The following is a 25,488-nucleotide window of genomic DNA, read 5'->3' as shown; positions in this document are numbered from 1 at the left end:
GTTCCAGTCGCGTTCATCCCAACTCCGTTACAAAGGCGGCTACGAAGTCTCGCGAATTGCCTAAGTGCAGAGCGTATTTTACAATCTCTGCGCCTTTGCACCTGCCGCGACCACATGCTTACTCCAACCGCCTGAGCCCGGTACCTCAGAATCTCCTGCAGTCCTTTAAAATGTCAGTGCCCGGAACCACCACAGGCCTGAGCATTTTAACAAAGTTCCGCAGGGATTCCGAGGTGAAACCCACACACGGAGTCCCACTCCTTCAACCACCTCACTTCCCCGTCTTGCAGCTGGTCACGATGTAAACAAATGTGCAAGTTTATAGGAATATACACTAAGGAATGAAAAAAGTACAAGTGCTCAGAGAAGTACGCAAGTATGGTGTTCAAAAACGTTCATCACAAAGTCCAGTGTAACTGGGAAAAACTGGGAAGCCAAATAAGGACCCAATGAATAAATCACCTCCACACAATGGAATACCATGGCATTAAACATTACATACAGAAATGTGTATCTGTTGGCAAACAATTTCACAATATATTGTTAAAAGGGAAAAGTATGTTTCCTTCTAGTCTGTGAGAGGCAGCTGTTGCTTGGTAGTCAAGACTTAAATGTTCACAGGCTGTGTGGAAGCAGACATGTGGATGAACTTAGGCACGGTGTGACTCTGCTGGTTAAATAACTGGTCTGAGCCACAGTCTTCTTACCTCTAAAACGGGGGGAATAGTGCCCCTCATAGTTGTGAAGATTGAGAGGTCATTTGCACATTTATTTGACAGTATTTATTGAATATCTCTGTGGCAGGGAAAGAGTTCCTGCCCTCTAAGAGCTTCCAGTCTGGTGAAGAAATCAGACATTGATATTCAAGATGAAACCTAAAATTATGAGAACTGTGTCTTGTATAGCCAGCAGAACAGACAACACAAAGGCCCTGAGGCAGGAGCTGATGCAAGCCAACACTTGGCATAAGGCCTGATGTACAGTTAGTACAAGGTAGCTATTGTAATTGAAAAAAATAGGGATCTGTGTGTCACACGAAGGACAAAAAGGATGGAACAGCTGAGTGTCAAGTTATGGTTATGGGAGTGGTGGGATTTAGGATGAATTTTCCTTTCTTCCTGGTATTTCAGTATTGTTTAAATACTTTTATAGTGAAGATGTATAACACAATAAATAAAGTACGTTATTCTGAGGGAAAAAAAGACAAGAATGTCTTCTTGTTTACATGCAGGAGAGTAGCTATAGATTATACTAGTCTCACCCTGAAACAAAAAGCCAAACCCTGCTGCTCTGCTCTGGACCAGGCACTGAGCTGGACAGTGCCACCCTCAACAGCACCATTCAGGGGCTCTCACAGGGCCCCCCTCACTGTGGGGGTGACTATCTGCTGGCATACCATATGGCTCACTTTCACTTGGGTCTAATGTCTTCCCATCCCAGAGTCTCAGTAACCTTCTATAGAGGGCTGCTTGAGTACCAGGAGATCAGGAAAGTGGGCACAGTGCCTCCCACTCTGCAGCTGTTCCCACGGCTCCCAGCTGGACCTGCCCTGGAAGGAGAGCAGAGTGGTTCTGTTTGTATCTTTGAAGGTGTCAGATGGGAAAACTTTTAAGTTTTCACCCATTTAAGGGTGAAAAGGAAGGGATCAAGATGGAGAGAGGTAAAGGTGTAGAAGGAAGAACCCAGGAAGACAGAGGCGCTAGATGGGGCAGAGATGAAGACAAGTAGGATCAGGCCCCTCTCTTTGCTGTGCATACAGGGGGTGCCCAGCAAATATATAGGATGAACAAAGAACCACCAGAGAAGGGCACTTGTCACTGAGAAGCCAGGCCCAACCTCAGAGAAACAGTTTAGGGCTTAGCAGAGGGGTTCAGACATTATCAAATTCATTATGTCAATGAAGCCACAGCACAGGGAAGGGATGGGCCAGGGTCACTCAGCAAGTCTGATGGGCTGAGATAAGACTCTAGGTTTCCCTTGGGCTCTGTCAGTGGTGGGGGGCTGGGGATAGTTGCATGTCTCCCCTTTTCAGAGGCAGACCCTGATTGGCAAAGTCAAAGAGACAAAGCTAGAATTCCTATTAGAGCTCCTCCCTCTGTGCCTGGGAGGGACATGACTAAAGGGCAGCTGCCCACTGCCCCGGTCATGGGTTGCACACCTCCTGACACAGGGAGCTTACTGTCTGACCAGTCCAGCTGAGGGCAGCCCTACCATCACAAAGCACAGCCTTCTGCAGAACTGCAGCCTGTCCCAGAACAGCCCCTACCCACAGACCAAGGGTTGCCCAGCACTGCCAGAGAGAACAAGTCAATTCTTCCTGCACATGCTCAATGACTGTCCCTGGATATCTGAGGACAGAGATTATGTTGCTCCATGGCTGTCTTGGGCTAAATACTCTCCCAGGAAACTTTGGTCCCTTCCCAACACTGACCCGTTGTCAAGGACAGTACTGAGAAGGGAACAGGAGGCCAAAGCCAAGTCCCTGCTTCACTGCCAGGGCCTGAGGCTCATCCTGATGAGGAAGGAACATCCTCTAAGCTGGTCTGTACATCTGAGAGCCCCTGATCCCCCCACCCAGGCCCCTCCGACCTGCTCCATGAAGGGGCTCACAGCTCCCTGAGGCCCAAACCAGCCTCGGTTAGCCCAGAGGGTTTGCTGGCTTTTATTGTGTCTCTGTAGGGGGCTAGAACCTGTGCGGGCAACTCAGCGACACACAGAGGCCGGCAGCAGGCAGGACACCTCCACACACAGCTCAGAGCCCAGTTCTGCTGCCTCCCCACACAGGGCAGCAGCTAGCTGGCCAGTGGTCCTAACCCACCGGGAGAGTCCAGCCCAGGATTCCTCCTGCTTCCAACATCTCCACAGGGTTAGGTCTGCAGCATAGCGCCCTCTGAAGGCTCCCTTGGCACCCCTCCAGACAGATCCCTGGGAGGAAATCCAGCCCTCTTCAGCCCAGTCTCTTCAGCTGGGGCTCAGAGCTGGCTTCAGGGGGCCGAGCAAACTCGACCTCTCCTCTCACAGTGGCCAGCTCTCACCACCAGTTGATGCCAAAGCATTCTCCTCTTCCTCCTGACTGGCCCCTTGAACCCTGGGCTGCTCCAGGGCTATAACTCAGACTGGGATCTCGAGATCCGAGGGCCTTTTCGGATCTCTTTCCTCTTCTCCTCTTTCTTCCGGCGTTTCTCCTCTTCTCTCAGGGCCTTCTGGAAAGGGTCAGTGCTGGAGATGAACTGAGGGAAGAGCAGAATGGTCTGATTAAGTCTAAAGGGTTTGCTCTGAGCCAGGCTGCTGTGGGCTGTGGGGACAGGAAGGTCATTTAGACACAGGCCTTGCCCTCGGGGAGCCCGCACACATGGAGATAGTTAAATGGGCTTGGGGAAAAATGCCAAGTGAGTCTTGAAAGATAAGCAGGAGCCTGCCAAGCAAACAGGGTGAGGGAAAAGGACACTCCAGGCGGAGGGACAGGTGCTGAGGTGTGAACCTGCATGGGGGGGCATCTAAGAAACAATAAGCAGACTCCACTCATGGTGAAGGGAATGAGTGCTCAAAACAACCGTTAACAAAGAGGTTAAACTGGCAGACCCTGAAGAAGAGGTGGAAAGAAGACACGATGGTGCCCAGGTTCATGGTTTCCATAGTGGGTACCTGGTGGTACCCAGTGGGGAGATGGGAACACAAGGCGAGCTGGGGAGGAGGACTTCAGCTGGGGCCATCCCCAGGCCCTCTGCTTCTCTTCCTCCATTCTCCAGACCAGCTCATCTAAATCCATGGCTTTTGTTATGCCTCTCTGGTCAGATTCTCCCTCAAATTTGCATCTCCCTATCTAAATGCCTGACACCTCACACGAGGATGTGCAAACATGTCCCAAACTCGGCATGGGTGGAGGGGATAGCTCAGTGGTAGAGTGCCTGCCTAGCATGCACAAGGTCCTGGGTACAATCTCCAGTACCTCCACTTAATAAATAAATAAATAAATAAATAAATAAATAAACCTAATTACCTCCTCCCCTAAAAAAAGGCAAACAGCATGACTCCATCACTTCCAGAGTCCCTGTCCTCATGAACAGCAGTGCCCCACATCCCAGTCTAGGCAAGTAGGGCAGAGACCAAGCATCCTCTCCACCACCCCCATCCACACAGCCCTTTTGCCAGGGCCTGGCCCATTTTAACCCCTAAGCCTCAAACCCATCTATTTCTCTCCATCTCTCCTATCCTATCACTACTACCATTCCCACCCCCACCTCTCTCCTGATAACTCTGGGCACCTCCAAGAGTCTCTCCACACCCATTTTGGTCCCTTTTACGCCATTCTCCTCACTGCAGTTAGATCTTTTCAAGACATAAATCTCACTCCTGTGTAAACCCTTCCACAACTCTCCATTACTCTCAGGACAAAGTTCCACCCAGCTGAATCTGCAGGCCCACCCTGCCCACCTCTCCTCCTCCCTCACTTCTGGTTCTTGGATTCCTTTGCTCCCACTTCCAGGCCTCTGCACATGCTGTGGTCCAAGCCCAGAATGCTCCTCCCAGCCCCCACTCTCTCTGCCACGTAAGCTCCAGTTCAGCTGTCACCATCCTTAGGAACCTGCCCTGACTCCCAGCTGACGCTGCCTCCTCTGTTTTTTCTCAGTGTTTCTCCCTGTGACCTCCTGCCCTTTGTGATCACCTGCTTCATGCCTGTCACCCCTATTGCATGCGACTCTCCGCGAGGACAGGCAGATCATGTCAGGTGTTGCTCACTGCCACAAGCCCCTAGTGCAGGGCCTGGCTGGCTTATAGACGGCAGTCAGTATATATTTTTTAAATGAATGATGTTAGAATATGAAATACAACAGTACCCAAAACTCAGGTAACTGTTGTGAAATGTGCCCATTTTATTTGTTCATAGGGTAAATCAGATAAATGTTTCATCAAGGTAGACATTTAAAACAAACTAGGAGCTCCACCTTGTGGAGTAATCCACCTACCTCGTAGGTTAGATTGAACCACAAGGCTGGAAGATTAGGTGAAGTCAGAGAAGTTCAGCCCAGAGGGTAAGTGGTCAGCTCAAGTTACACAGTAAGTGGGAGGCCCACCTGGGACTGGCCCCAGGCCTCCCACCTCCCTGCCCAAACCCAGTGCTTTCCCTACCACACTCTGCCTCCTATCCCTATGAGTTAATTATGATCCTCTTGGGAGGAACGAGGAGCCAGAAGACTGCTCAGGTCACAGAGAACCCCATATTTTCTGGCTCTGGCTGAAGAAGGACAAGTGAAGAGATCCTGGCCCCTCCAGCCTCAGCTAATTGGGTCAGAAGAGAAACACTGCTTATTCCCTTTCTAGGTCCCTTCCCCTCTAGGCCTGGCTGACGCCTACTTTAAATTCCTGATGCTAACCTCGGGCAGGCCCTTCATGCTGCCTGGCAATTCAGGATGTTTGCCTGGCCCACTCCCTCCTGCTCTTTTAGACATACCTTCTCCTGAGCCTCCATCACTCCTCCCTTCCTCACTCGAAGACCAAGGCCTTGCTTCCTGTTTCACAGAGAATGGAAATACTCCGAAGACAACTTTCACAAGCTCCCACTGTCACACCCACCAACCTATTTGCTTCTGTGCCCACACTACTACTCCAGGCAAGGCCATATCTTCCCCTGGGCACCAGGCCTTCCCTCTCTCCTCTCTTCCCCAGGGATGAGGCTCTAGCAACTCTCCTACCCTTGCACCATCTTCCTGTTCTTCGTCCCCAGTGGGTGTATACTACCAACATGCAAATGTGCTACAGTCGCTCCCACCTGACTAAGTTTCCCCTGGAACCCACACCCTCCTCCAGCTATTCTCCTGCTGGTTTGTTCCCCTTGAAAAAAAAACTCTTCATGATAAGCAACAAGGATACATTGTATAGCCCAGGGAATTATAGCCATTATCCTGTAATAACTTTTAATGGAGCATAATCTGTAAAAATACTGAGTCACTATGCTGTACACCTGAAACTAACATAAAAAAGAATGTGAAAAGGAATACACGTATGGATACGTATGACTGAAACATGCTGTACACCAGAAAGTGATACACGGTAAACTGACTATACTTCAACTTTTTTTTAAAGGCAAAAAATAAGTAAATAAATAAGAAAGAAAAAAGAAAAATTCTTCAAAGAGTCTGAGAGTTCACCTGTACTTGATATATCCTCTTCCTTTCCTCTCATTCTCTCGAAACCCAGTCTTCTGTCCCCACCACTCCACCAAAACCACCAAAATAGCTTGTATTGAGATCTCTGATGGCCTGTCTCCATATTGCTAAATCCAGTGGCTGATTCTCAGTCTCATCGCCCTTGACTCTCAAGCAGCGTTTGACAAACAGATCACTCCCTCCTCCATGTTACTTTTCTCATGGCCTCTGGGAAACTATTCTCTCTTGGGTTTGCTACTATCAAACTGACTGATCCTGGGGGTGGGTGGGTATAGCTCAGTGGTAGAGCACATGCTTAGCAAGCACAAGGTCTTGGGTTCAATCCCCAGTACCTCCATTAAAAAAAAAAAAAAAAAGGAAGAAAATTTAAAAACAATAAACAGCCTGATCCATCTCTGGGTGCTTTGCTAGTTCCTCCCCATTCTCCCATCTCTAACTTCAGGCACACCCCAGGCCTCAGTCCTGAGACCACTGCTCTATCTGCCCTGTCCTCCCACCTCCAACATGATCAGTACCCTCCTCATGGGCATGACTTTCACATTTATAGCTCTAGCTTCAACTTCTCCCCCAAAATCTAGTCATATATCCAGTTACCTCCTTGACATCTTCATTCAGACACCCATCAGGTCCAGAAATAAGGCCTTGAACCTGAGCCAGCCCTCAACCTGGTCCCACCAGTTCGCCCATTTTGGAAAATGATAGTCCCATTCTTCTTCCCATGCTCAAGCCGAAAATCACTGAGTCATCCATCTGTCTCAGTCCACATCTGCTCCCTCAGTAAATCTTACTGGCTCTACCTGCAAAACAGAACTAAATTCTCACCATTTCTCACCAGCCCCACTGTTGTCACCTGATTCAAGCCACCACTAACTCCTAGACCAGCACAGCAGCTGGTCCTCACCAGTGTCCGTCTCCACGCTGGTCCCCAGACTACTCCCCATACAGCAGCCAGGCTGATCCTAAAAAGAGATAAATCATAGTCCCTCACCCTGCTATGTGTCTTGGAGTAAATGCCAAAGCCCTTGAGAATACCTGCAAGGGTCTTGGGATCTGGCCTACAACTCTGACCTCACGTTCTCACACTCCCCACCCCTCCAAATATGCTCTATCTCAGGGCCTTTGCACTTGCTGCTCCTTCAGCCTGAAATGTTCTTCCCCTAGAGGCAGAGCTGGCTCCCTTGCTTCTTTCAGGCCTTTTCAGTTAGGACCTTCTGTGTCCAAGTCACATGAAACAACAACTGCATCCCGGCCTAATTCCTGAAATACCTTCCCAAATTCCTCTGCCTTTTTCTCCACAGCCCTTGTCACCACCTACCAAATTATATGTATTTTTATTGACTGTCTATCTCCTCCAACTAGAATGCCATTCCCAGGAGGGTAGGGCTAGAGAGCTTCTCTAGTGGCTGGGATTCAGTAGACACTCACTAAATGTTGAATGAATGCATGTGCTATGTCTCTGAGACTTTGTGTAAGTTAGTCCCTCTGCCTGAAAGTTCTTCCCTGAGCTGATCCACCTGGCAACTCTTACTTATCCCAGAGCCTCCACCACCTACATCTGCAGACTCCCTCTCACGGGTCCCCTGGCTCATCGGGCTTCCCTCTTCCACTGGCAGTGATCACGCTGGATTGGGACTATGTTTCCCAGCTGTCTTTCACAAAAGACTGTGAGCATCTGAAGAGTGGGAAGAGGGCCAGTTCCGTCTGGACAGGGACAGTAGCCAGCGCAAAGCCTGATACAAGTTAGTGATGGGTATATTAGTAGGAGAGGACTCCTGGAACACTCACCAGTATAGAAGGAGTGTACCAGGGGAGCTGAGCAAACCTGGGCTATTGCTGGTGAACAGGTCCATGCTAGATACCAAAAAGTGAGTGAAATCTTGGGACTGTCCCCAGCCAATAAGAAGTAAGGAAGTATGTTGTATCTGTGGTTATCTCTATAGCACATTATGATGAAGCTAAACTAAATCTATCCTAGAAACCATTCTCTCATGTAGCCCATACTCTCACCCCACTCCTGTGTGAGAGGCATTAATGACTTTCAGGGCAAGGAGAGTGCCATAGCAAAAAGAATTATCTCCACAGGTGCCCCCTCATTGGGAAAGGCAATCTGCCATGGCCTTGGGCATCCCTGAGTGTTCTCACCAGGTACACCAAGAACTCAGCCCTGACTGTTCCTACCCGGGCCACTCATTTATCAGGGTTGTGACTGCAGCAAGTAACCTTGCATGATGTGTCATCTTGGTTTTACACGAAGGTTTGTTTTTACATTTTGGTTTACATGAAGGTTGGTTTTACAGCTATGCTAGTGTGGAAAACTGTATCCCCAACTCTGCCACCTGAAGCAAAGCCATTAGCTCAACAGGGCCCACAGAGGTGCCCCTAAATACTCAGGCCAGTCCACTGATTAAGAGCTAATGGTGCTGTGCAAAAGAGTTAATTTAACATAGCCGGGCTGACTGCTGTTCTTTGGAAGGCCTGCTTCCGTGGTTGGCCCTTGGCTGGCATCTGGGAACCTGGATTCTGGGAGGGCTCACACCACCCTAACTGATAAGAGTGGCGCACTGTGCCTAAACTGTTTTTGTAAACAATGTGGTTTATGCTAAACACTTGCTTTCCTTCTGGAGTTTGGAATTTTGGTATGTCCTAGGCAGAGGGTGCCTATGTGACCAGTTGCCAATAAAAACTCTGGGCACTGAGTCTTTAATGGGCTTCCCTGATAGACAGCTTTGCATACATGTTTTAATAACCCGTTGCTAGGGGAATAGTGTGTCCTGTGTGACTTCACTGGGAAAGACTCGTGGACATTTGTGCCTGGTTTCCTCAGACTTCACCCCAGGAGGTCAATTTTACTGTGTATCCTCTCACGGTGTAAACCATGGCCCTGAATATGACTACACACTGTGAGTCCTCCTAACAAACCATCAACCTGGGGGTGGTTCTGGGAACCCTTGACACAGGTTTCTATGGGCAGCAGCAGCCATCCAGCCACAGTGATGACGCTGGAAGACCAACTGCCACAAAGGTCAGTAAGATAACAATCAATTAAAAGCCATCACTCTTGCCTAGATGATACTCCTAATGACCAGGCATGTTATATTCTCACTGACTGTTGTCAGTGTCCTAGCCATCTGGTCTGCCAGATGACTAGGCTACAAACTGGCAGATCAAAGATAGCCATCCTTCTTCGGGGTCATGATCTGTGGAAACAAATTGTGGTTGACAACTGAACAGTCTGGGTCACTCATTTAGATGCCCATAGCAAGACCGATTCTCTGATGAGACCAACCAGAATCAAAATGCTGACTGAGCCTACAATGCCCAGTTGACTGGCTTTGCTGCCTACATGCATTATTGTACTAGATATGGCAATAAACCCGCCATGGTGTATTGTCATGAACTGAAACACAGCAGAGGACTCTGTATTTCTGGTTCAACTACCTAGAGTCCCTGGGGAACAGTATGGCCCAGGAGCATTAGAATAATGACCCCTTAGTTGAGTATAGTGACTCACGTCCATGATGGGAGACACAATGTGTGTCTGGAAATTTTGCAAAAATGACCTTGTCCCATTCACATCTAACTCTTCTGGATAAAAAGCCTAGGTCACAGAAGGGAATAACTAGAGAAAAGTGAAATTATAGGTCATAGGATGTGACACATTGATTTTGTAGCAATAATCTGGGGAGTGAATGCTCTAGATCCCAGAAGGTGCATGGAACAATGAATCTTCTTTGTGCCTTAGATCCAGCACTTGGCAAAACAATCCTAGGGTCCGTCCAAGCAAGTGGCAGCTGCAGCTGACAATCAGGCCAGCTGCTCGTTGTGTCATTCTCAACCATGCAACAGGAAAACTCACATAGACACTGTCAGTTCTGAACTATTCCGCTGTGCCTGATGCCATCACGGGCAGCTCCTGAAGTCACTCTGCACAGACACACAGACCAGTACAACCTTGTTTCAATCTGACAGATACAAATCCATCTGCTTCTCCTGATCCCGAGCAGCCTTGGGTTATGCCATGTGGGGAACTGAGGCTGCAATGCTGCAGTAACGTTCCCCCCCAGGGCTCAGCCAAACAATGTAATGGTGACCCAAATCAAGTGGTAACATGTGGAGACACCGGGCATGGAATGCCTCTCCACTGGGGATGACAGATGCCTTGGGTCCATCTATTGGCCCCTTTAATCACTGGCAATGACATCAAAGATCAGCAGATCAGTCTAAACTTTCGTGTAGGTGGTAATGAGTAACAGATTGGCCTTAGACCATATTCTGATTGTCTAACGTAAGGCCCACTGGCCCCCGCAGGACTTACCACAGCTGGCTGAGGCCAGGACCCTAGAGTATGTGGCTGAGACCAGCACTGCGGTGGGCTTGTCCTGATGCCTACAGTCCTACTGATGGCAGTGTGAGACAAACTCGACAAATCTGGTCCCAATCTCCACCAATCAGATTAATCAGATGGAATAGGATATTCATGCAGGAATCTGAGTTAAGCTGAGACATGTAGGGCTGATGGACAGAATGTGGGGGAGGCGATCTTCTCTGGCCCCAAGCGTCCCTGCACATTCTTGCTGGGTACACCTGACCACTCTGTACCTGGGCCATATCTCAGTTGTGCTTGCAGGGGTAATGTCTGTCCCCAAAGTTTGCTTCTGCTTCACTATAAAGGTGGTGAATTTCCCAAGCTTGGTGTTCTTCAACTTGATGCAAATCCACTGCACGCACAGCATCTGCCTGGGCCCTTCTGTGTCACCCCCTGGGACTTGGGGAATAAGCAAAACCCACATGGCCAAGTCAAAGCAACTGCTTTTGCTGTAATAAACTCAGATGTCTCTGACCTGTTAGCATCCATGAAACAGCAGCAGTCTAGCTTGTTATCCTGAAAGCTGGGTAAAATCCTCCCCATCTCATGGACCCTGGTGCTCCTCCCTAAACCTGGGGAGAGCCAGTCCTCTAGCCTTTCCTTTCTGCCCCTCTGTCCCTGCTCTGCCACTTCTGATCTCTTCCTTCCCTCTACTGTGTGTCCCCTCTGTCCGGCTACCCTTGTAGCCTCCAGCCCTCAGAGACTACACCACTTCAGCCCCCAGGATGAGAACATGTGCAGAAATACGGGGCAGAAGCCCAGCTGGGTGCTCTGAGGCTCAAGGGCAGAGAGGCATGGCCTGACCTCCCCTGGTTTTCCTGACATTCACCTGCTGTGAATCATGCCTATTGTGCACTGGTATGGATGTATTCACAGCCTCTGACCGCCCCTCATGGCTGAGGTCCACACCCCATGAACAGACAGGGAGCTGAGGCTAAAACAAAGCCAGTAGCTTGCCCGAAGGCATCAGTGAGTGAGTGACAGTTCCTGGACCCAGATACAGGCATGTCTGACTCCAAGTCCGCCCTCACGCTCCACCCCAGGTGCCCCAGCCCCTGCAGACCCTGGCCTCCCACAGCTCAGCAGAGGCAAAGCAAACATGGCCACAGGCCCCAGCAGCTCACCTCTGTGCGGTCTACTTTAAATGGGTTCTGGAAGTCAGAGTCTTTCTCGCTGATCCCCAGCTCCTGGGCCATCTGCGGATGAGGAAAAGCTAGTCATCCTCTGCCTTCTCCTGCCTCCTGCTCACCCACAGGCCACTCCCTCCAAGCCTTAGGCCAGGTGATGACCCCTGGGTACCCAGGTCAGCACAGAGCCCCTTGAAATGGCACCTCAAGGAGACTTTTCACAAAAAATAGAACCAGGGCCAACATCCAGGCCCCACTGAAGGCAGATGCATGACTCATGGCACATTACCAGAGAGAGGGCTCCCAGATCTCCTTCACCCCAGTCCTTACCAGGCTGAGGATGGGCGAGTGGGGCCCCTGGTCAAAGACGCCCGACTGGTTGCAGAAGCTGATGCCCCAGCGGATGAGAAGGTTCCAGTTGGAGTTGTGGTCAAAGTAGTGGTGCACAATCTTTGGGAAGCGCAGTACCACATCACCGAAGAAGGCCGTGTTCTCCACCACTTGGGAGAAAGCTGGCGAGAGGACCCTGATGAGTGGTCAGGGGAGGTGCCCTTCTACAGCCTTCCTAACCAGCCCTGTGCACCCTCTGGAGAACAGAGGCAAGACCACTAATCAGGCTGCTGACTACATGTGCAGTGCATGCTAAGGGCTTTATGTCCACCACCATCGAATCATCAAAACCACCTTTAGAGGGAGATGTGGCTGCTATGCCCATTTTACAGACAGGAAACTGAAGTTGTCAGCTAGTGAGCAGCAAACCTCAGCTGCAAACCCAGGTCTGTCGGACTCCAAACGCCATACTTCTTCCCCTGTACCTCACAGATTAGAAGTCTCGTTTGCCGTGGGGACCAGAGAGGTGGGTATCATTTTGCACATGGAGGCATATGCATCTCATGAGGCTTTGCTGGGCCCAACCTCCGCAACTTGGTATCCTAATGTCCAGAGCTGGGCCCTGGTGTTAACCACAACTACAGGGTCTATGAGGGGTCAGTTCTGTTAGGATGGCCAGGGAACATGGCCAGGGGTCAGGGTTTGTTTTCTTTTTAGTATATGTCCAATTTTATTTTATTTTAAATGCTTAAGTTCTTATTTTGAAATACTTTTAATACTTTTAGACTTACATAATACACCACAAAATTCCTTCACTCAGCTTCCTCTGTTATCATCCTACATAACCACTGTACAACTATCTAAACCAGGAAATTAACACTGATACAATACTATTAACTAATCCATAGACCTCATTTAAATTTGGCCAGTTATCCCACTAATATCCTTCCTCCAGTCAACAGATCAGTGTAGACTGAGTTTAGTGTCCATGGTGGTGGCAGGTCCCCCTGACCCAGGCTAGCATAAAGAATAGTAACTATACACCCACCCCTGGTGGCAGCCCCTATTTGAGTGACTGCTATAGATAAGGCCCAGTCAGCTCTCACCAGCAATGGCCACATCAGAGAGAGAAGTGGGCTCCTCCAAAGATACACCAGGTTAGGGCTAAGATAAGTAGGGTTGGGATCCCTGGCTTCAGAACAATCTTGAACTGCAAAGAATTCAGGAATTCACTTGGTTTATAGGTAAGAGCCAGGGCAAACCACCTGTCCTCTTTCATCTGGAAACCAGAGGTAATAATGCCTTCCTCAGTTATAGTGGAGATTAGAGATTATATTTGTAAAGCGCCCAACACTCAGTATGTAAAGGCTACTTTCGTCCTGTCTTAGACAGTGTAATCTAAAAAATCTTGTTAGAATATAACCAGTTAATGGGGAGAAATTACCACTGGAGAGAAATTCTTGGAAGAAAGGATGAAGGAACACAGGATAGTCTTTTATTTATATAGGTCCCATCTCGTCTCAAAAAGATTTAAGGGGGTTGAGGCTTTTAGAACAGTAGTAAGGAGTGCTGTTAACTACTCTCGTGGGCCTGACAGTTCAATAGCCCTCAGTTTTTTCTCCTATAAATGGGAACAACCCTTGCCTTCTCTACCAGAAGGGTCAGAGTGGTGAAGAAGGCAAGGATTCCTGGAGTAGCAGTGGGCAAAGGCTCCTCCCTGATTCCCCTGCCCCAAGCATAGGACAGCATTTTAGAATATATCTGTGTCAGGCACATAGAAACTGGCTCTGAAAGGAGCCCAGAAACACTTGGAAAATCATATACTAAGTGCCCATCCACCCAAGGGGACCGCTTGGAAGGTGCCACAAGAGGGTACTTCCGGAGGAAAAAAAGTGACAAGAACAGGAGGGAAGAAGCAGCTAGAGAATATCAAGGTGGTGGAAGGGAAGAGGGCAAGATCAGGAAGACCATACCATCTTTCAGTTTCTCGTCCTGGGGGAAGGGGCCATCTGGGAGCACATCTGCAGCAATGAGCACTGTCCGGGAGTCCTCCAGCACCTGAGGGAACCCCACCTGGGCTGAGTGGCTTTGCAAAGGTCTTCCCAGACCGGCCCCAGCCCCATTTACTTAAACACTACTTCAAATCTTCTGTGCATGCAGTTCCCCTCATTGAACACTATCCCCTTAGGGAACTCCTACTCATCCATCAGTGCCCAGATCAAAGACTAGGCCTGCTGTGAATTGCACCCCCTGCCTGCATGCACCTTAAAGAGGCCCCTGAGCATCACATCAAGGATCTTGTACTGCTGGTAGACATCATTCAGCTGTGCTAGATTTTTCAGTGCCAACAACTGCTCTCGTCGCTTCACCTCAAACATCTTCTTGTCTGAGCAACATTAAGTTAAGGAGCTGGCATCAGTTCTCCTGCCTGGATAATCTAGTGGTTCTGATTCAGAGGGCCCATTCCTGGCAAGCAAGTATCTGCAAGGGGCATAGATGTGCTTGTCTGGGAACCTCCATCCCCTTCCCCCCAGGGAAGGAATAAACTGCCTGAGAAGCATATGAATCCTTCAACATATCATTCATCCATTTTGCAGAGGATTCCATACCCAACAGGCTGAATACAACCCTCAGGATCTGGCTCCCACTCTCCCCTTCCCCTGGTCTTTCCACCATCTCCAACAGCCATTCACTACTCCCAGAACCTCTGCTTCTCTCCTCACACTGTACACTCTACCTGGGATGCCTCTCACCATTTTCCATGAGTTTCTATTCTTTCAAGACGCAGTTCTTGAGTAGGAGGCCCAGTATGTCAGGGCTTGGTCTCCACCCAGGATCTCACCCACAAGGTGCTAGGCACATGTACAATCTTCACAGTCCTCATGGCTCTGAGAGATGTGCCTTGCCTTCTCAATTTAACGTTTGGGGAAACTGAGGCTCAGAAGAGGACTGACTTGATCAAGGTTTGGTTGGAGCACTTTACCTCTTCTCCCCTGTTCCCATCATAGGGTCTGCTCCATCCCTGGAATCCTGCAAGTGGCTACGGGTATCCAGAGACCTCATTTGTAGACCTTTCAGAAACAGCTCGTTAATACTACCTCTAACCTCAAAGGATACAGATCTCCAGGCTCGGGTCCAGGGAGGTCCTCAGAGTACCTGTGACTCCTGTTCCAGACAGAAGCAGGACAGAGAGGAAGGCCAGGAACTGCAGAAAGTCCATATCCAAGACCCTAGAGCTAGGGGAGTAATCCAGAGAAAGAAGGTGAGATTCAAAGCTTGGTGTTATATAAAACAGAAAGTGAGGCGAAGAGCAACCTCCCCTGACATGGCACTGACTCCGAATACCAAGAACCCAGCTTTGGGAATCCCTGTTTTCCATCCAGTCCCTAGCCCAGGGCCTGTGACCAACAAACACACAGTAAAGACGTGGGGTGGTAGGAAGGAAGGAGGAAGATAAACGTCAGCAATGGGAGCATGTTTAGGGAACAAGGATCAATGTCTGGAGCTCTGTGCTGGAGCCCTGGCTCTGCTTTATTGCAGGATCTCCAGCAAATTGCTCAGCCTCTCTGAGTCTCATCTTCCTCACTGCAAAATAGGAATAAGGTCACCTCCCTGTTGCAGGGAGGGAGGACTGGGTGAGACACTGTGCCTGGGGAAGGAGGGCCTGGTCAATATCATTCCCTCTCAATTCCCCCATCCTGGCTTCCCAGGAAGGTACCTAGTTAAGGAGGCCCAGGCAGTCAGAGATGTGAAACTTCTGGGGTTTCCCTCATCCCTGACTTCTGTCATCAGAAAGGAAGAAGGGATGCAAGGCGGAAAGGGAAACAAGGCAGTCTTGGGGTAAGAGGGCTGCTACTCACTCTCTTTGGAACCAGAGGCACCACAAGCAACAACTGTGCCTATTCAGGCAGCATTCCCCAATTATTTGAGTACCTATCATGTTCTAGAGCTTGGAGTACAGCAGTGAATCAAACAAACAAAATTCCCTGCACCTATAGGTTAAGAGACAATTAATAAACTTGTAAAACAAGCACAGAAGGATGAGGAGTCAGCGAGGTGAAATGTTAAATACAGTAGTCAGAGGAGGCCTCAACTCGGATGACAGCTGCCCAATTTTACCAATGTGGAGACCAAGGCACAGAAAAATGAGGTGACTGCCCAAAGACACTCATCGATTCCCAGGCTAAACCAAGAGTCTGAATGCACATAGGCTATCTCAGAGCTGGCCACTGTTCTACCAGGACATCTGCCCCAGGGGAGACATGCTCTGTTATCGACAGTGAGATCTCGCAGAGGTGAACAGAGGACCGCCTCTACCCAACGCAGATGAGACAACTGAAGCCTAGAGAATGGGAAGTAGTTCAAGTTCACCCAGAACCCCTACCTTCCAATGTCACACTCCAAATACAACAGAACCAAACCCTGGTTAAGACAGAACTTGGGGGCAGGGGTTATCAGACAGCCGGTAATGACTGAAGCAGGGAAGAAGCGGGTAAAGAAAGCCGAAAAAGACTGCGTGGGGGCAGATTCTGCTTCCTCTACTGTTACTCCCACTTCTCCGGCCTCTCAATCCCGCTCCCCTCCCGATGAATCCCCAGAGCTCTTCTCGGCTCGGCATGCGACTCTGAACTTATTCTGCAGGAGTGGCGCGGTGGTGGATCCTGAGCTGGGTACCTGGTCTCGAGGACCAGGGTTGCTGCCCCGATCCTTTAGGGCACCGGGAGGAGAAAGAGTCTTTCCAATGAGGAGAGGTGTCTAGCTAGGTCTGTCAGTACCACCTCCCATCCGCAGCAGCCGGTTCTGGTCCCTCGGTCCCTGCCCACCCCACCCCCCACCGCCGGGTGCCTGCCAGGCCGGCGCCCCCGCCTACCTGGTCAGGCGAGCAGGTAGGCAGACGGTCGGTGTACAGCGCGACTTCAGGATGCGCGACCGACTAGCAGAAGCGCGGAAGCTGAGTACCGTGAACAGCGGCTCAGGAACCAACGAGTGCCGCCCCGCCCACCGCGCCGCCGGACCAATGAGCGCGGGCCGCGATGGCCGCTCCCTGGCCTCATTTCCGGCCCTGCCCCGTAGGCTCCGGCGCGGATCCTGCGCGCTGTCGGCGGGAGCCTAGTCCCGCCCACCCTGCGGAGAGACTCGCGCACGTGTTAAGGTCGGGTTGGAAGAGTCAGCCTGGAGTCTCTTCCTAACGTAAAGGTCGCGTCAGTGTACTGGGGCTTTGACCCCTGTCGGCCGGGCGACCTTCCCCGCAACTGTTTAGTCAGCTGAGTGTTTTTTAAACTGCAGTTGGCAAGATCAGTTTAGTGGGTAGTGACTAACATTTTTTTTTTAAGTAACGTGCAGTGCAGAGTTGGGGCAATCCCTGCTGCTTGCCCCTCCGGCCCACAAAGTTCTAAACCAAGTTCATCGGGTCCTTCCCTGTCCAACCGTTAGGATGGAGTTCAGCCCAGTTTTGTGTAGGGTCAGTAGAGCCAGACCCGAGGAAGGGCTAGCCAGTTAAAGGCACCAGGGCCCTGGCAGACAGGCGGGAAGGCAGCTAAAGGTTCCTGTGAGCTGAGCTCAGCACAGGAGCCGACCGCTGCGGAAGGCAGACATTAAAAGAACCGCACATGTGGGTACACAAATGCAAGGTCTGAATAGGACCGGGAGGGAAAGAAACACAGGGGACCAACTTTATTCAGGGGAGGGCTGCACTGGAACAGTTCCCTCAGCTGGGAAGGCTGAGACGGTCTCGACCTGCTCACCTTCCTTGCCTGAAAACTGTACCTCTCTCCACCTTCACCTGAGGTGAGGTAGCAGGTAAAGTAACTCCCAGAGCACTTGGATCACAGCAGCACCTTTCTCTGCCCCTCCATCCAGGAGGATGGCCTTATGGGTGTTTTCAACTTAAGCAACCAGCTGGTGCTGGTGTTACCAGAACAAGTCCCATGCCCCTTCTCTTCTTGAGAAGGCCATCCATACTGGCTGAGGAGCCAGCTAGAGGGAGCCAAGTTGAAATGTTTTTGGAGAGCTCACACAGGCATGTGAGTGTATCATTTTATTTCCTGATTCTATTTCAACAATGGAGAAATGGCTCCAGATGAATAGCTGCAATTGTAATCCATTTTCCTCAAACCATTGTGCCCAGACTTTGTCTTCTCCAGGTCTCAGTTCTCTCCATTTCTGGGCTTTCAGTTCCTGAGGGTCAGTCTCTGATGTGGGACAGGGATACAGCCACCCCTCCTAGGCAGCTGGTAGCAAAACATGAGAGGAGAACAGCAAAGAGGTGGGACCAACCATGGGAGAACCACATTCCCAGGGCCCAGAAGGGACAAAAATGGTCAGACAAGAGCAGAGGTGCTCCTGAAAATAGTGGGATGGATATTAAAATTGGGACCTGAACACCTGGGCTAGGTAGTTGCTATACTTCAGGGAACTGTTTCATGGAAGGAGGAAGAAGTAGAGCCAGGGTGGCAGCTGGTAGGGGTGGGGAAGAGGCACCCTCCCCCCAACACACACATCTCTACACCAAAGGGTCTCTGGAGCACCACAACAACCCCTCAGAGGGCCTGTGACCACTGCCCACAGCCCCAGGCTTTCTCAGAGACAAGCCAGTCACCCAGCACCCACTGGGGTCAAATCCTGATGCTATCACTGTGATTCTGGGCCCTTCATTTAACCTCTCTGGTCTAAGTTACAGCTGTCTTAACACTCCTAGCTACAGTGAAGATTAGATACAGTGCATGTAATGTGACTAGCCCTTGATAGGGACTTAATAAACAGAATAAGTCATTGTTATTACTACCATTGTTAACTATTCTCACCATCCCCTGCTTGCTTTAGAGGACAGGGCGTAGACAGTGCACTTCTCTATCCTGAAGCATGACGCCACAGCCTCCCATAGCTGGGTGGCCAAACCTCCCAGATGCAAGAAAGGATACAGCATGTCCTGCAGGGGTGGCGGGGCCATGGAGGCCCTCGGGGAAAGGCCCTCCAGGGAAGCCTGCAGGGTCTGGGCCATGCTGTGATCAGCCAGAAGGCCCATGCTCTGGACCTGAGGGGAGAGGAGGGTAGGGAAGGCTTTCTCAGTGCCCACTCCATACAGGCCCTCTCTACCCTCCACCCCCTGCGCTCCTGACTGGCTGCTATGGCCAGAGTTCCTACCCTCCACAGAGAAGATGGTATAGAGGGATCAAGCCTCACAGTGGCTAAATGGCATCCCCTTCCCACCCACCTGCAGGAAGAAGCCACGCAGAGCCTGGAGTGTGCTGTTCGAGAGGGTAGAGAGGTCAGCCAAAGCCGCGCCATGCAGAACGTGACCCACCTCTTCACAAGAGAGGATGCTGCTACTCCAGAACCGCATAAACTAACCAAGGGAGAGAGGCCCCAGACATGCAGTGATTTGGCATTGCCTTCATTCAGACATTTCTTGTGTCCCTGCCATGCTCAGCACTGGCCTGGGGACACAGATCTGAAGCTCACAGAACCCTGCCTTCAAGAAGCTCAGAGTTCATAGGCAGGTGTGGGGTTGTGACACAGACGAGTGAGGTAAATGAGGACTGCAGGACATTGAGAGCTGGCCCTGCTGACCCCTTCAGTCTCCCTACCTCCCTACCCTGACCCTGACCCTGACCCTCAGCCTTGCACCTCACACTAGACTATGTGTGGTTATCCAAACATACCACCATATGCTTGTATACCTGCTGTTCTCACTTCAATACCTAGAAACTTCTTTCTCTGCCTATTAATCCTCTAAGCCTCAGCTAATATATTACCTTCACTGCTGAATGTTCTTTCATTTTATTAAAGAAATACAGGCATTAACTGAGTACTTACTACATTCTTATTCACCTCCCCCTCCCAGCTCTGGCAGAAGCAGTGATTCTTTTCTGTGTTCCCACACCAACCATTGATTTACTCATTGATCCCATTGATTGTCATTCACAGACTCACCACTTTGTTGTTTGTTCAATAGGCACTTAGCTATCTTCTACTCTTCCATTAGTAACATCACATTTTAACTATTAGTTTCCTTGTCTATCTCCTTCTCTAGACTGAGGGACCATTAAAGCAGAACATGTCTCAGTGACGTCTTTGGTACCCAGCCTAAGATCTAGCATGTGGCAGGCAGCCCCTGGTCAATGTTTCATGAGTGAGTGTATACAGAAGAATGTCCGGGTCTTTGGAGCTGAGGAGATGTGGGCACTTAGAGGAATTCACTGATCTAGCCTCTTGTAGGGTAAAGGCCCACCTAGCCCCTCTACCTTCTTAGATTAGGGCTACCAAAAGTAAAGTTTCCCTGGCCACCTCAGGACTACCCAGCTCATGACATTCTTCAGACCACAAAACCATCCTTTCTGTACTTACCAGGGTCATGAGCCTCAAGATCTCAGGTCTGAGGAAGGAATTCTCTCCAGCATCCAGGAGGGTAAATAGCAGAAAACGATTCCAGGGCTGGGAGGCCACATGGAGTGCTGTGGGAAATACCAGTCACCCTGGGTTATTAATGCTACTTTTCTAAAGGCCTTGGAACATTGATAAAGAGGACTTTCTCTTATTGGCTCAAAAAAGGGTTGCTCAGCTAAAGGTAGGGCATTGGACAAGCTGACCCCAGAAGGTTTCTTTTTTCCCTGGGCTTCTATCCACCTATGCTGCCTGGCTCAGGGAGACCACATATCCCACTATTGTGGGAGGCAGGCAACAGGAAGAGCCCTGCCACTTAAGAGCTTTGTGACCTTGGTTGGGGCAAGTTGCTTGACCTCCCTGAACCTTATCCAGTGTCCTCGTTTGTATGACGAGCATGGCAGTGCCCTTGCAGTATTGTTAAAAGAAACAAAATGAATGTGAATCACAGAACAGGGGATAGGCATCTGGGGTGGGAGGGTGGCAGGTGCTGGCCCCCTCCAATATTCTCCAGGGGAACAGCAGAGAATGGGGAGGGTTTCTACCGACGTCTGGGCTCCGGGCATGGAGGTAGTCAAGCAAGGCCTCCAGGCAGCCAACACAGGCATAGGACAACAGAGGGTCCTTCTGCAAGAAAACAACAAAAACAAAAAGCCCACAGAAGTTTATGTCAGGTTTTGCTTCCGATGGGTTTTGATGTCAACCAAGGAAAAAACATTTGGTTTTTAAAATAATTTGGATTTCAGAATTTCAGATTTGGGATTGTGGCTCTGCAGATAATGAAAAAATGTTTGTTGGTTTCATCTCACCTACACACATGGCACAGTGCTTCTCCTGATGCTCTATCTACCTCTGAGAGACTGTTTTGTTTCAGAAAAGGGTGGGCCCTGGGCCCTAGTAAGAGATTCACAGATTACAGACTCTGTAAGAGCCCCACAGTTTATCTAAGCCAATGTGTGAAGATCTTTTTTTTTTAAAGCAGCAGAACCTTTCATCAAATGAAATTTTATGCTCTAATAAGCACATGAAAAGAACTTATTAGTTATTAGGGGAATGCAAATTAAAGCCACCTTGAGATACCACTACACACTCACCGATAGCTAAACTTGACTGGCAATATTGTGTCCAGAATGTGAAGCAACTGGAACTCTCATATACTTCTGGTGGGAAGGCAAAATGGTGCAGCCAGTTTGGAAAACAGTTTGAGATGGTTTCTTATAAAGTTAAACATACATACCATATATGGTAGGCAGAATTTTAAGATGGTCCCATGAACTTTGCTCCCAGATGTTAAGCCTGTGATTAGGTTACAATACATGGCAAAGGGAGACTGAGTGGATCCAATCTAATCACACCAGTCCTTCAAAAGCAGAGTTTTCTCTGGCTGGTGGCAGAAGACCCAGAGAGACTACAAGTGTGAGAAGGACTCAACAGTCATTGACGGTTTGAAGATGGAGAGGCCATGTGAGAAAGAATGTGGGCAACCTTAGAGAGTTGAAAGAGGCCCCCAAGGAAGAAGTGGATTCTTCCCCAGATCTCCCAGATAAGCACCCAGCTTTGCAGATACCTTGATTTCAGCCTTGTGAGACCCTAAACAAAGAACCTGGTCAGGCCCACCCAGACTTCTGATGTAGAATATTGTGAGATAGTAAATGAATATTGTGTTAGGCCATTAAGTTTGTGGTTATGTTGTTACACAGCAACAGAAAACTAATGTTATTTGACCCAGCAATCCCACTTCTAGGTATTTACCCAAGAGAAATGAAAGTGTATATTCACACAAAGACTGTATTTTAGTCTTTATTCATAATAGCCAGAAAGCTGTAAGTCCCAAATATCTTTAAGTAGGTGAATGGATAAACAAATTGTAGTACAGCCCTATAATGGGCTACTACTCACCAACAAAAAGAAATGAAGTACTGATACACACAACAATGTGAATAAATCTCAAAAGCATTAAGTTAAGTGAAAGACACTAGACACACAAGACCAAATATTACATGATTTCATTCATATGGAATTCTAGATATGGTAAAACTGTAGTGACAGAAAGCAGATCAGTATTTGCAAAGGGTCAGGGATGGGGAGAGAGGACTGACTACAAAGGGACATAGGGGAACTTTTTGTAATGATGGAAATGTTCTATATCATGATTGCAGTGGTATTTACAGAGCTGTATATTTTTGTCAAAACTCATCTAATTGTACACTTAAAATCAGTGAATTTTATTGCATGTAACTCTTACCTCAATAAAACTAATTTTTTTAAATGTAAAAGCAAACAAACAAAACAATCCTATGTTGTCCTCATGCTGTGCTTTGGAAGGCAGCAGCCTGGTGGTTGAGATATGGGGCTGACTTGGGTTTGAATCCCTGCTTAGTCACTTACTACCTGTATGAACCTAGCCAAGGTTACTCAACTTTGCTAAGTGGAATAAAAAGATTACTTGGGTTGATGAGAGGGTTAGATTAGAAACGGATATAGAGTGTTTATCCAGTGCTTGGCATAGGGTTAACACTCAAAAAATGGTGAAAGGCATTAGGCAGAGAAAACACTCTCCCTCTTTAACAACCCCTAAGTCTCCTTCACGGAACACCTAGGGCTTTTAAGACACATAATTTGAAGTGATTGAGCTAATCTACTCGTCTCATTTTACAATTGAGAAAACTGAGGCCCAGAGAGAAAATACTTGACCTAAGGACACCTGGGTAGTAGGTGGCAGGTCCAAAAAAAGATCCTAGGCCCATGCCCTTTCTCCTTCTCCCATCTAAAATTAACTCAACCAGTGGGCACTTCCAGCCTCTTCTCAGGTACTTGAAATCTGGCTAGTTCAAATGCAGCCTTTCCTGTGGAGTCTTCCTTGATTCAAGTAATAGGTCATTTTGCCATTAATTATAATCTTTTGTGTTTCCTACAATCTGTGAGTGCTTAAATGGCCGGCACTGTGTCATGTTCATTCCTGTGTCGTCATTCATTCATTCAACAAACATTACTGAATACCAATTCTACGCCAGGCTTTATGCTGGGTATAAGGGAATCATTTTCCCCCTCTCTATGTTCTGAATGCTAAAACAAGAACTTCAGCTCTTTCAGAAACATGGGAGAGAAAGCATTTGCCCTTCTTCCCACCTCTAACTGGCTCTTCCTCACCCAAAGAGAGATTTATCTAAAGGTGAGATGCTAACATAACACCTACTGTGCCAGCAGGGCAGGATTAAGATATTAAAGGTCCTGCTCCCATGAACTCAAACTCTTAATATCTTGGCCAGCTGGCTAAGTGTCCCACATGGACATTATGGAAATGCAAACACAATTTCCCTGCCCATGGGCTTCTGGTCTAACCCAGGGGAAGGAGGGTAGTTTAAAAATCCTTTTGGACCAATAAGCTAAAGCAAGTATAGTAAAACATTAATGGTAGAATGTAGATGGTAGGTATATGAGTGTTCACTATAAAATTCTTTCATCTCTGTTGTAAGTTAAAAAAATCTCAGACTAAAAAAAAAAAAAAAAAAAAAAACCCTTCTGAACTTAAGTCCCAGCTACATTCTACTATGGTGTTTGTCAGCAGTAAATCTGATGCTTTGGTTCTCATCTGATTCCTAATTTCTCAACTGGATTTGAACCCACAAGGGGAAGGAGGCATAAAGATTAACCAGACACAGTCCCTACCTTTGAGGACTCACAGCCTGGGGAAGACTGATATGAAAATGGGAACTTACAACAGAGAGAGATAAATGCTACACATGACAGAGGTTTGGTCCATCAAGAGCACAGAGCCTTGTACATAGATGAGCTGACAGGACAAGACTCAGCAATCACAGAGCCTGCCCAGGGCCCACTTCTGGAACATCTTCTGTCTCCTTGCATTTCCCAACTTCCCCCAACATGTGCACAGGCCCAGTGGGGGTCAATCCTTGAATATAATCTCCCACAATCAACAGCCATATCATATATGTGCTGTAATTATCTGGGCACCAAGGAGAGTCCACTCAAATCAAGGTCCCCCACCCCTCCCCCCAGGAAGTCTCTGCAACTCCTCTCACTCATTTGCTGGCTGCCCCACGATGCCTGGCCATCAGATCAGACCACATGGATCTGTGACCATCTGTCTTGGTCAAGCTCCAGAGGGCAGGAAAAGAGAGTCCAAGTCTAACAGCATAAACATCTGGGGCCTTGGTCACCCTACAATGACCAGCTCATATTTGAAAACAATAGACAATAAGCTCCTTGAATGGAAGAAAATCTTGGGGAATCATGGGTGGAAATGGGCCATAAGGCCAGGGACAGGAAATGAGTCCATATCAGAGAACAAAATTGTGCTGCTGTCAAGATCAGTCCCTTTCTGATGCCCCCAGGCCCCGAGGACCTACGACAAGTCACTTGATACTTCCAGCCCAGCTCAAGCACCTCCCCCAGAAAGCCTTCCCTGACAGCCAGCCTCGCACTCATCCTACACTAGCCTGTAAGGCACGTCCTGTGCCCTTACTGTGCAGTACTTCCCTTTAGCCCAGCACTGACCACACCGTGTCATCACCTGTTATCTACATGATACCACCCACCAGCCTGAAACTGTTTCAAAGGCAAGAATCTGATTTATCTCCATACTCTCACCACCTTTCACAGTATGTGATCCCTGGACAAACAATGATCTCCAAGAATCCTCTAAGGTGTAAAACACAAAACCCCTCTTAGGTGGGCATCTACTATTTTTGCTTGTCCAGGATCCATTCCTCCTTCTTCTGAGTTTTCTTTTGCAGAACCATTCCTCTCTTACATTCAGTCCATGTGAGTTATGGAGAGCTGATCATATGCCCCAGCCTCCAGGAGAGGGCACTGACCCAAGCCAGGCCAGTTAGAGCATCCCATGTCTCGGGCATAGTGATTGGTACATTACCAAGCCAAGCTAATGAGACTCAATTCTGGGGAGTACTAGGAAGGAGAAGCTTTCTTTCTGCTGGAAGGATATAAGCCAGGAGCTGCTGTTGGTCATCCTACCGTTCCATAAGAATAAAGCTGACAGAGAGAAATTCATAGACAAGAGACGGAGACAGAGTTGTGATGACATTGCCTGAGCCTCCGGGATCCAGCTGTGCCTGAAGCCAGTACTGACCCCTGA

At 48.8% G+C, this 25,488-nt stretch overlaps 2 protein-coding genes across 2 annotated transcripts in view; both read right to left on the bottom strand.

Moving 5' to 3' along the window:
* Positions 1-748: 748 nt before the first annotated feature.
* CCDC134 (coiled-coil domain containing 134) lies at positions 749-17,017 on the bottom strand. Its single transcript, XM_010960223.3, has 7 exons — positions 16,861-17,017; positions 15,108-15,226; positions 14,255-14,376; positions 13,964-14,048; positions 11,991-12,172; positions 11,658-11,729; positions 749-3,230 (listed from the first exon to the last, which is right to left on the bottom strand). Exons 2-7 carry the CDS (start codon positions 15,208-15,210, stop codon positions 3,105-3,107), a joined length of 690 nt encoding a protein of 229 aa, XP_010958525.1. The 5' UTR covers positions 15,211-15,226; positions 16,861-17,017; the 3' UTR covers positions 749-3,104.
* A 908-nt stretch (positions 17,018-17,925) lies between these two features.
* The window catches only part of MEI1 (meiotic double-stranded break formation protein 1), a 58,487-nt gene continuing 50,924 nt past the window's right edge, over positions 17,926-25,488 (bottom strand). Inside the window, exons 27-31 of the mRNA XM_010960224.3 lie at positions 20,918-20,999; positions 20,337-20,443; positions 19,204-19,335; positions 18,911-19,023; positions 17,926-18,220 (exon numbers count right to left, since the gene is read on the bottom strand). Coding sequence (XP_010958526.2) covers positions 18,175-18,220; positions 18,911-19,023; positions 19,204-19,335; positions 20,337-20,443; positions 20,918-20,999 — 480 coding nt within the window. The 3' untranslated portion in view covers positions 17,926-18,174. The remainder of the gene's footprint in view (positions 18,221-18,910; positions 19,024-19,203; positions 19,336-20,336; positions 20,444-20,917; positions 21,000-25,488) is intronic.

Source organism: Camelus bactrianus, chromosome 12 (assembly GCF_048773025.1).
Source record: "Camelus bactrianus isolate YW-2024 breed Bactrian camel chromosome 12, ASM4877302v1, whole genome shotgun sequence".
In the NCBI taxonomy this organism is placed as follows: Eukaryota; Metazoa; Chordata; class Mammalia; order Artiodactyla; family Camelidae; genus Camelus; species Camelus bactrianus.
This window is presented reverse-complemented; position numbering and strand designations above follow the sequence as displayed.

Coding starts and splice junctions, on each gene's coding strand:
- CCDC134 (XM_010960223.3), bottom strand. CDS start 15,210: ATGGACTTTCTGCAGTTCCTGGCCTTCCTCTCTGTCCTGCTTCTGTCT. Junction 14,377..15,107: donor GGACCCGAGCCTGGAGATCT/GTATCCTTTGAG, acceptor AATGTTGCTCAG/ACAAGAAGATGTTTGAGGTG. Junction 11,730..11,990: donor ACTCGCCCATCCTCAGCCTG/GTAAGGACTGGG, acceptor CCTCATCCGCAG/ATGGCCCAGGAGCTGGGGAT.